The 12415-nt window shown below is 33.4% G+C and overlaps 1 protein-coding gene across 2 annotated transcripts in view; it reads left to right on the top strand.

Annotated features, from left to right (window-relative positions):
• Positions 1 to 12415, top strand: part of LOC143249249 (chondroitin sulfate proteoglycan 4-like) — a 92806-nt gene that overhangs the window by 35888 nt on the left and 44503 nt on the right. For both annotated transcript variants that reach the window (XM_076498763.1, XM_076498762.1), the window contains one exon: positions 10608 to 10815. In XM_076498763.1, the coding sequence (XP_076354878.1) occupies positions 10743 to 10815 (73 nt within the window). In that variant the 5' untranslated portion in view covers positions 10608 to 10742. The remainder of the gene's footprint in view (positions 1 to 10607; positions 10816 to 12415) is intronic.

The following is a 12415-nucleotide window of genomic DNA, read 5'->3' as shown; positions in this document are numbered from 1 at the left end:
AGTTCCTGTGAAACAGCAATAATATAAACACAATAATTTATGTGCTATAACAAAATATGATTCAAACAAATACTAAATGATGTACAGATAAATTCTTTTGTTTTATTCATCATGAAGTACAAGTTCTCTAGAAATACGTGTTTACAAATTTGAATTCATAGACAAAATATTTTAGGCTTTTATTTCGTCGCTTGGCTGCCGCTTCTATACAAATGCACTTCATTTACCCATTCCAAGTTTTTATGCGATCATTTTCGTGTTGCGAATGTTTTTGCAGACACTGCGGGATTACATTTCTTAGTGAAGTGGTGTGACAACGCTCAAAGATATCCGCTTCTATCTAATCATTCTGCAGTAGAATAGGTTTGTGTCCTCTCACTCCATCTTTCTGGTGACATGTAGAAGCTAATGATGTGGGTTATATAGCTCTTACGGAACATATAAAGAACTCTAACGTCAAATTCATCTTACTAAGATGGATCGTCTGTCCTCATTAGAGAAAATGAGAATATTATAACTATATGATATTAGCTGACATCGTTACTGTACATAATTCACTGACATCATAAAATAAGTAGCTTATCGTCACAACACAGAGCTTGAGTTAGTTTAAAGATGACATCGTCACAAGTTGCTTTAATGACGAGCATACTAAACTGTGTAATACTATTACATATAAGATTCTATGCGCTTGTAAATATGATCAAATGCCACTCATTATAAATCCAGTGAGATTAGCGAAAGTGGGATATGTGTATCAACTATATTACCGTTATAAACAGTGACCTTAATGAGGTACTGACAATGGAAATTTAAGGTTCATTTTAAAACATAATATTTTCCCATTTATCAGTTTACGCAACATACGCAAACCTAGCATTTCGAATATTTAAATGTATTACGTTTATAAATCCAGACTTCGCAACTAGTACAACTGAACTAGTTAATTAATTTATACACTTACGACCTCGCAATAGTTTGAAATTCATTCACCTAGCTACATTTTATTTTTTTTTTAACTGGCAAACACTGTTACTTTGGCTTCACTAGAGAATTTGAACATTGTCAGTTGAAATCAACGCTTTCCTTGGAGTTACTGTTGCGTCATAATTAGAACTCATTTTTTTCCTTATACATATTATAACACTAGAGTAGGTTTTGTAAGTCCTTAATATTGCTAGTTTTGTAAGTTCTGTACTCGTTGTAGTTCGAAAACCAAAATATTAGTAAATTTAAAGTGTATTTATTTTGTCTTGTCATTCAACACTGACATCAGTTTATGTTTGTTATATTTGTTTTTTTAAATATCGCGCAAAGCTACTCGAAAGCTATCTGCGCTAGCCGTCCCTAATTTAGCAGTGTAAGACTAGAGGGAAGGCAGCTAGTCATCACCACCCACCGCCAAGTCTTGGGTTACTCTTTTACCAACGAATAGTGGATTGACCGTCACATTATAACGCCCCCACGGCTGAAAAGGCGAGCATGTTTGGTGCGACGGGGATGTAAATCCGCGACCCTCAGATTACGAGTCGCACGCCTTAACCCACCTGGCCATGCCGCGCCTAACATAAGATTATATATAGCTTTAAAAAAAAGCATTAACATAGTAATACATGTGCATAAAATGCCGTAACTAAAACTTGCTTTAACATCGATTGGACTACAGAGGGCATCACGGTTTCCGGTATTCAAGTTAGAACCGAAAAATGTGCTTCAGCAAGAGACTGGATCTGTTGAGCAAAGAATAACGTGCTTTACTGCCAACAGAACTCACTTTCCAGTAGTGTTCGATCACGAAGATGCGGAGTTTATGGGGTTCGCCAGACTGTGTTCTATTTGCACAAAATAGTTTAAGTGTTTATGTTCAGGCAGGTATTGCCCTTAGCCGTCTTGCAGCGGCAGTTAAGCTTCGTTGAGCCTTCCTTCGCTATCTCTACCGACACAGCTCATGAAAAACATAGATAAAACGGCTTTATAGAGCCATAAAACCGGTTTTTGTATTCTACCACGTGTCTTTTGTTTAAGAATTTGGATGGGGTACTTGTCTTACTCCCTCACAGCCTAGAAACTGCTTCGAATTCAGCCATACTGGGGAGCAATTCAGATTCTCTTTTTCATAAGGAGCTCAAATCTTTATTCAAAATAAAAAAAGAAGAGACTATGGAATATCTTTGTTTAGAATTAACGCACCAAACATGTCTCCCTGACCTAAAGACAACTATTGTTACGAATGTATCATTAAGTAATAACGTAACACATTGATAACGCAACACACTGCTTACAGAAAAAAAACAGTATTATTGTAACTGGAAATGAGAATCATAAGTATTACAGTAAAGATTAACCTGATATTCCTTAATGTTTTCATAATTATAGTGAAACATGGAGAAAACAGTGGTATGTATATATATATTCTGTTAAAGCAGATAAATATTGTGTGTGATACGTAAGCCCATGATTCCTAGCTTTAGCGGATGATATAGACATATGAAAACGAGAGACTGCTATATTACTGGCACTTCAACTCACATTATAACTTAGGGAGTCGAAAACGAACTTTCTGCTTTTCTAATTGTTTCCCAGTGGAACAGTGACGGATTTACGCACCTAAAATCCGGGGTTCTATATCTCACAAAGAACAGAACAGATAAATATTGTTTTTGCTCTAGAAGAAACAAATAAACCCTTTTTTCAAAGCAAACAAGTAAACTGCTACGTGCGATGTTATAACAAATGTCACAAACAATCAACGGATAACATATATTTAAAGTTATGTTAATATTTTTTGTCATAAGCTGTTTTCATTGTATTTTTCCTGAAACAGGATTAGTAGTATTGCATGAAACTATATTCATTATCTCATCTGAAGCAATTGTTTCGTTCAAGCCATGTGTTCAATGTCTCGTCTGAAACTGTATTTGTTATCTTTTATGAATATGTAATCATTGTCGTTATGAAGTTATGTATTAAATGCCTTGTTTGAAGCTGTATATTAATTGTCTATTTTGAAGCTTTATTCATTATTTCGCCTGAAGATGTATTCATTATCTCGTCAGACGTCGCATTCATTATGTCATGTAAAGTAGGCCTAAAAATTGTCAGTTCATGTCTCGTATTGTTAGAAATAGTTATTTTTCAAAACACATTTAAGAATAACGATTTTCATAGAAGCTATATCGATTAACTTGCTTGAAGCTGTGGTATTTCGTGCTACATTCTAATTTCTAAATGAAATTAGGTTTTATGGTCTCTATTGATATCTGTCATCACCAACTCACAGAGAAAAATTCGTGTTTGTCTCACATTTAACGTCGTGTATTTGTAACAAAGTTTATTTTACTGCTCACTCATGCTGTCTCAAAACTTTAAAATAAGAAGACTTTTAAAACGTGTGATTTTGTTCCCAATGAGCTGTTTAAAAATACACCACTTCCATGAAAAGTGTTCAAAATAATTAGACATTTGAAAACGTAGACGTTATCTTGCACATTTTACAGTTTCTGAGATTGCAGTTTCTAGGATCCTAGCTTCTGGGGTTCTTGGTTCTTAGGTTACAGTTTCTGAGATTAAAAACCTCCATTTAAATTCTAACTTCCATTACCCAACACTCAGTAAAATGGAACACATTTAATAAGTTTATAAAATTACGAAAAACAAAGTAGAATTTAAAGTGTAATAGCGAACATTTTGTTTCCTAAATACGAAAAGGCGTATGTAGTTGGATTATAAAGTTGATTACAGGATGTACTTTGTGCATTCTGGATTAACATTAAGTTAACTTACACCTTGTGTAATACAGTCCCACTAAGTCTAATGCACTTATTAAAATTGTGTTTTTCTCAGTATCTGAACCACTTTGAAGCTGATTTAAAACTTTAAATATTAGTACGTTATGTGATGGAAAGCATCGTTTCAAATTTAGTACCTTGTTAACAAACAAGCTGTAGAGAATAATGAATACATAAGCGATATCTAAATAAGACAATCTATCGTCAGTTTATCAACGACATTTCTGAAAACAGGGCTGCCAAACGAATTAGTGTAAAAAACACGAATAATATCACTAAGATCCATGTTTGTTTGTTTGTTTTTTAGAATTTCGCACAAAGCTACTCGAGAGCTATCTGTGCTAGCCGTCCCTAATTTAGCAGTGTAAGACTAGAGGGAAGGCAGCTAGTCATCACCACCCACCGCCAACTCTTGGGCCACTCTTTTACCAATGAATAGTGGGATTGACCGTCACATTATAACGCTCCCACGGCTGGGAGGGCGAGCATGTTTGGCGCGACTCGGGCGCGAACCCGTGACCCTCAGATTACGAAGCGCACGACTTAACGCGCTAGGCCATGCCAGGCCCACTGAGATCCAAGTGAACTGTGTCAGCTGAGCTTTCACCTGATTTTTACTTCAATGGTTGCGATATTGGACATTCAGCTTTTGTATATTATAACAGTGAAACATATAGGGCGAAACACTGAAAGACTTTTAGTTGGTCACATCTGTTGTAGCTGTCAGTTAGTAAGCATAGCTAATCTTGATGTCAGTCGGGTCACGGCAACTTCCGGTGAAAAACACTTTGGATAAACAATTAAATTTCTACCCTTATTTTAACTTTACGTTGTCGTGTGAGTTAGATAACCTCGAGCTACTCTTGTATTTTTGAACTTTGTCTAGTGGATATGCTAGTGTAGTAATGCAGATTCCATTTTACTAATATTTTGAAATGTGAATTCTTGAAGAAAAAGTTTTAATCTTGGAGGCGTATTCATCTTTGTTGCTTTTTTAATTAGAGTTGAAACACGTTCTTGGCGTAATAAAAATATTCCACAAAATGTTACATTCAACTTGTTGAAAAATGATGACTTATATTATATAAATGTTGAAGCAGGACGACACAAAGTCAAATTTCCAAGATAATCTTAACGTTTTATACTGACACAGTACCAGTAAAAGTTACGAGAGATTACATCAGTTTCTACTTCCGAAACGAGTTTGCGCAGTTTTGTAACATCTGTTTGTGGAATACCTTGTTTTTTGTTTTGTCAGATCTGAATCGAGGTTCTTGAATGACAATACATGCATAATTATGAAAAACCTCTGCACGTTTGTATCTGAAGCTTTCAGTTCCTACTACTGCCTGTTTGCAACTTTGTGGGAAGTTTTAATAATATTTATAATTGTCTAGTTTTGTTTGGTTTCGCTTGAGTCATAACTCCAGTTAAACGTTTCGTTCAGAAAGCATTGAAAATGTGGAGTTCTGTAATAAAACAACTGTACACAATGTAGAAAAAATACTCTAAGAATAAATTATACATCAATCTGAAAGTTGCATTCTTTGTTCAAACCATATGTTGCTGTATAACTTGTATTGCAAATTACAATATTGCAATAATAAGCTCAACTCACTCAACTGTAGAAACAAACTCGAACATGTGTTATTAGGCGTAATACAACATGTGCCTATAATATAAACGATATCTTATAGTGGGCCTATGTAATACTTACTATTATAATATGAAACAAATAGCTGTCACTTCGTTAAACGAGTTTGGTTTTCTGTGTAAGAATATCTGAACAAGACCATGTTAAAGCACAAAGACATAAATTAGACAACGAAACGACAAACTTTTACATTTCTTTGTAAATACCATAGTTCTGTGCATTGACAACACTTTATAATACGTTTGTGAAAGATACGGTTTTATATTGAAACACTAAGAAGTCAATACATAATACGGTTTCCTTTTTATTATATTCCCATTTTTCACAAAACAACACAGAAAAAAATGTAAAACCGTTAAATGGGTTAAACGTTGCACATCATGCGACCAAACAGATGTTTGACTCGCCCCGAGAAACACGTTTTGTGACCTGAAATAAACTTACTATTTTTACCGGTTGTAGCCTGAATTATTACTACTATGTATACACGTTTTTCACATTGCTAAAAGTTACTGTTCTTAGTGTAACTTTATATGATTTTTTTTTTATATACGTGAGTAGATTATCTTTTCTGGACAATTGTAGCCCTTTTGCTGTTCATGCGTAGTACTGTTCGTGAGACAAGTACAGTAACTCAATTTATGTATCAAAATTTTCATCAAAATATAAGCTCTAATTTATTTTGACGGATTTTCAAATAAACAACATCTGAAGAGTGACATAGAAAACAGGTTTACCCAATCTGTGTTATGTTTTATCAGAACAATCTCTCATGACTGTCAGGTTACGTTTCATATGATATTGCAAGATTGATTAACCTCCATATCGTTCACTATCTGAATAAAAGAGAAATGTTCTCCATCCATCTTTTAAGAAATAAAACCTGTTAAAGAGCTCGATCCATCTTTTGGTCTGGCCCATACCTCGGTGAATATCTCAGCATCAGATCCGCCTTGAATCTCTAATCGGATATTTCTGAATAAAACATCAGCGAATTCTCCAAACAGTTGTCTCTGCCATTTGCACTGAGGAACAACAGTTTATAGCAGTATTATTATCTAGTTCATCTTTTCACCCTGTGGGTCAGCTGTAAGTTTACGGTAAGCCCTGGGATTTGATTCCTCACGCTGCACAGAGCAAATAGCCCAACATGACTTTGAGCTAAAACGCGAAAACAAACTAATTCTTTGCTAACAATAGGGGACCTAGCGCTAAGGAAGATATTTGAACATGATTCAATTTATATTTTGTTGTGATTACAATAATTAAGTATGAAGCTGACCTAGTCACCCGCTGGTACAGCGGTAAGTATACAGATTTACACTGCTAAAATCAACGGTTCTATTCCCCTCGCTAGATTCAGCAGGTAGACCGATGTGGCTTTTCTATGAGAAAACACACACTCTAATCTGACTTCACTATATGCTCTGAGTAATGTTATGTTCTCAAATATAGAGAAAAGGTTAATCAATAAATAAGGTATCGAAACTTGGTTTAAAGCATTATATAGCTTCAGACTTTCAGCAGAATCACTGGGGATTTATATAATTCATAAAATTAATTAATCATTTTTATGCATCACAACACTAGCTAGTTTAGCGATATACATGATGGTACTTTCTTTTAAAAACACGGTTATACTACGTTTGTTGCTAATTTCAGTGTTTACTCACTTTCAAGGTAGTTTTATTATTTTATATGTAATTGTTTAGTTGTTTGTTTTGCACAAAATTACACTATCACTCAGTTCTTAGCGGAGAATTGAAACTTTAATGTCAGTGTTGTAAGCTCGTAACCTTACCATTGGTCCGCTATAATACAGCATAATGTTCAGCTGTCCCGTCCTCTAAGCCAAACTAAAAACTATTAAATAAAAACATTTAAAGTCTGCGCTTAAAATTTATTTATATATATAGCTTTCTTTTAAACCAACTCAAATTTACTGTCTCCATAAATCTCGAAGGCAACCCATTCCATAGATCATCACCCTATTTAGAAAATAAACTTGGCTTGGCTTAAGAAGGATTATACCTTGCCTAAATCCATATTTATGTCTCATAGTTCTATAATTCTCACTGTTAAATGTGAAAAATATTGATGCATCAAGATATCCAATTCCTTTTATAATCTTAAACACTTCAATCAGGTCTCCTCTAACTCTTCTTTTTTCAAGGAAAAACTGTTTTTTTCTTTTATTACACTCTTAAGGTTATTCCCACTCATATTATTCTTATACTTAAAATTATGATAACCCATATGCACTATTTTGCATTTCTTGTAATTAAAACCCATCTGCTCAATCACTAAGTGATCTAAATCCTTTTACAAAGCGGCAGCATTCTCTTCACGGCTACTAACTTTCTTCTCATCTATCAGCTATTCAAGATGAGTAATACTGCTTAAGTCTTCATTAGTAAAAGCTAAAAAAAAAAAACAGAACTTAATAACCTATCTATTTCATAATTATCAGAAACAAGCCTTCCTTTGTCATCCCTCATGAGTCCTCTCTCCATTCTAACATTTTGTTTACCCCTAATATATTTAAAAATCCTTACTGTTAATTTTATGTTTTCAGCCATTAGATGTCCTAATTTCTCTTTGACCAACTAAATCTTCTACAATGTGAGTTATTTCAAATTTCTTCACTTTGTGATGCTTTTCTTTAATTTTATCTCTTATACCTTTTGTGACTGAAGCCGATTTTTTACTTGCGTCCACCTTTTCCTTTCCGTAAGGGATATATTTCTTTTGAATATTGAAATTTTTTCTTTACAGATTTTCCACATTTGTTCAGTATCTCTAAGTAGCTCAGCTGCCCAATTTACAAGAAATAATTTTTGTTGCATCCCTTTAAAACTTTTTTTTTTAATTTGGAATCAGAATATGTTTGTACCTGATTTTTAAATTTAGCAAAACATCAAACCCAATACAGCAATGACAGTTCGCCAATTTCTACTCTGTCACCCATTTCTATATTAGAAGTCAGTAATAAATCTAAAATAATATTATTTCTAGTAAGTTCCTTAATCAATTGGTGAAGAAATCCATTTTGAACATTTTCCAAAATCTATTTCCCTGATGGTTTGTCTCTAGCATTTGCCAATCAATGTGTCTGAAAATAAAATCATCCATAATTATGAGTTCATTAACAGCTAAAATCTTTATTTCACTGTAAAGTTTCTCACTAATTTCACCACTTTAATCCAGTGATCTGTAATAAATTCCTACTAAAAGCTTTCTCCTTGATATCACAAACAGAAACCAAAATAGACTCCTTGCTGTTATCCGTAATATTCTATTTTCCAAGAAGATGTAACTCACATTTTACGTTTAGAACCACTCCTCTCCATTTCATTACTACTCTGTCCGTATTAAATAACCTACAACTATTTATCTCAGAGAAATTTCTGTCCTCAAAATAATCTACATTTAACCATGTTTCAGTTATTCCCATTTTATCAAAATCTTCTGTTCCTGCCACTGCTCTAGTAATCTGTTGTATTCCATATACTTCTAGAATTACAATAGTAACAAGTAAATCTATTCTTATAAATACATTCTTACTTATTTTTATGCTGACCTTTCTTCTACATCTCAATTTTGCCTTCACCACTACCTAGTCCAATTTAAAATTTCCTTTACAACTAAGTTGACAATCCTGACAAACATGCCTTTATTCTTCTTATTTAAATGTAAATCAAAAAGTTTCCTCCTCCCACTGAACTGATCTTACGAGCCCAACCAGTCAACCTGCTCATCTTTAGGTACTAATTTCAGCCTAGCATTTAGCCCTAGTGACCTATTAAAAATTTCATCTCAACAATTACTTCTTGGCCATTATCTCTGACGTAATTAATTTATATTATTTATTTTTAAGTGTTTTATCAGTTCCTTGTACTTATTAACTAGCTCCTCTGTCTTACACTTCCTTATACTGTTAGACCAATACGTGCACAGCAAAGACTATATCAGTTGCCAGTTCCCTTCATTATATATATTGCTCTGTCTGTTGTCTTCCACCTGCACCTCAGCTAGCTTAATCTAATTTTTTACTCCCTATTTACCCCACAGACTATTCTATCCACATGCTGTGTCAAGGAATCACCTACAACTATAACCTCTTTAATTTCATAATCTATATCCTTCTTTATTTCTTTTGCTTTCCCTCTCTCGAATAGTTTCTTTTCTACATATGCAAGGACTGAAATCCGTTGCTCAATAGAATAGGGTCTTTAAGATTAAGTTTACTATTTTTAACTCTTCCCTTTCTAACTTCCTGACTATCATTGTTAGGCTTAGCTGATGCATCCCTTGCATATAAATGCTTAAGCTTCTTTTGAAGGCCTGTTGTAGTTCCCACAGTCTGTTTGTACTTCTCTTTATCTATTTCCCCAACTTTAGCTAAGCTAGTCTTTAATCTGTTAACTCAAAATATAAAATGAATATCATAACCACTAGCTTTCTTAAAAGTATATGATAGTCCATAGTTCCTCCAAATGAAACCCATTCATTGCATCTATTGCACATAACAAACTGGGAACGCTTAACCCCCGAACTATTCTTAACCATTATATAGTTTGTAAAATTGAAATAAACACTATGGTACTACAAATGCTATTAAAGTGAGTGTATAATTCAAATGATTATCAAGAATAGCACATTGATTTTATAGATTTTTAGATTGATTTTACACATTTTTAATAATTATTTATTAATAACTATTTGCTTTCGGGTTGTTCACCGGTAATGTGGCCAATTTGAAAACAATTAAATTCATGATTTGATACATACAGTTGGGTGCAACGCAGATAGTTCATTGTGTAGCTTTTCATTCAAAAGCAAAAACTAAATAATAACTAATTAAAACTTTGTTACTATCACTTTCATTACACAAGATATACTTCAAGTTTTTATTGCGTTCATAATAGAATTTTAAAGGAATATAATTGTATGATATATTAGTCATGTTTCAATCATTTACACTGAATATCTTTTACAGCTGTATGCTTTGACAGTAAAATGTTGTTTGGAGTATTCTTATATACAGATATATAGCATTCACTTTCTAAACGCGGTAAGGCTTAGTTTGTAGGTTTGAGCCGGGAAGAAATGTAACTAACTCTGTAGAGTTTTGTCAAAGTTCAACTTTCATTTCTCCTTTGCAGAGAATCTCCTGAAAGAAACGACGAAGAGTGATTGTAAAGTACACTCTCGATGACTACGACATTTGAAACCATCAAATACATTATTCAGCGATTTTAAAAGAAAATGCCAACCCGCTTCTCCTTAATAAAGCAGCTATGACGTCAATTTTCGTAATTGGAATTGGATTGCTAACTATTGTTGATTTCCTGGTAACGCCATCACTAACAGGTAGGTAGAGGCTGCATTTCTGAAACTATAAATAAGAATATAACCACCGCATATTTATTAATTAATAATCAAGTGATCCAATCCAGTACAGTTTTATTAGCACACTTTTATTATTTAACTGAAGATCTATATTAGTGGTATACTGTGCTATTGTTGGGCTTGTACATTCAAGAACTAGCGTACGCATTATGCACACCTTCGCCGTCTGTATTCATTTTATCATTAACATTTTACTAATAATAACTGTTAGAAATGAAGAAAGTAACAGATGAAGTCAGAATACAAAAGGTCTGGAAATTTCAAATAATTTACGCAAATTAATTTATTTCTTTGTTCAGCGTTTTCTTCACGTAATTTCTCCTAGTGATTCTAACAGTCTTAGATTAAGTTGCTCCAAACGAAGTTGCATAATTAAAAGGCTGGGAAATAAATAAATACAATTTCTGGCGCTTGTAGTCTTTCATTTAATTATGTCTAACTTTCTTCAGCACATAATTCAATGTCTTCAATGAAGTTGAGTATATATCATCATTTTCACTTTCATGTTAAAACAGTTGTGATTAGTCTCAGTTTCTGTTAGGTGTTACAGTTCTCATAAGTGTATTTCTCATACAGTAATATTCGCTACTAAAATTGATTAATTATAATTGATATTGATACTCACATTTTTAAATGAATTCCGATTCTCTGCAATAGAGAGAAAATTAAACACTTTACATTGTGCTATGTGTTAGAATAGCTAAGTAATAATCTAACCCAACTTCATAAATATTGTTGTCTCAAACGATAACATTTATCAGACATCAATTGCCTCGTAGCGGTTTGTCTTCGGACTTTCAAGGAAGAAACCAGGTTTCAGTATCCGTAGAGGGCAGGACGCAGATAACCTACTATTAAGCTTTGTGTTTAATTAGAAAGAAACAAACATCAATTTTTGAATATTTGTTTATGTTTAGTTATTTCACTATACTTAAGGCATTAGAGACATTTGTTTAGTATTTATTACTTTCGGTGTAAGCCTCATGCAAAAGTGGTCCTGTTTATGTTGTCCACAGCTGACACCGGAAGAACGTTTTATGAGCTTACGCTATCTGGGTATAAATCACGCGTACAGAACTTTTATATTTATTTTACTGTCATTACAGTTTACGGACTAAACATTAAAAGTCCTTCTGTTTATGTTGCGGTTAGCCGTACTAGCCTTCAGAGATTTAAAAAAAAAAACAAAAAAAAACTTCCGTTTCCTCTATAATCAGGGTGGTACATAGCAGACATGGGAAGTACTTTTTCACCATATTATATTAAGTGCAGCATACCCAACGCACAAGAGACTTCTCTGTCTGTTAAACTATAAAATATTTTGTTTAGTACTAGCTCTTTCATTTATTGATCCAGCTGCTTACACATTTAAAATATATTACCAAAGATCTAACACCAGCAAGTCATCTGTTAAATAATGATCAAGTATTGCACGTGCAGGTTTCTCAGCCATGAGAAAGAATAAAGGTTACTGATTATTCTTCATATAAGTTTCTGCAACTAAAGTATTTTCTCTGATAAAATTATGACAAAAAGTATTTACTAACGTTTCTTGCCATCT

This window comes from Tachypleus tridentatus, chromosome 4, assembly GCF_004210375.1.
Source record: "Tachypleus tridentatus isolate NWPU-2018 chromosome 4, ASM421037v1, whole genome shotgun sequence".
NCBI lineage: Eukaryota > Metazoa > Arthropoda > Merostomata > Xiphosura > Limulidae > Tachypleus > Tachypleus tridentatus.
This window is presented reverse-complemented; position numbering and strand designations above follow the sequence as displayed.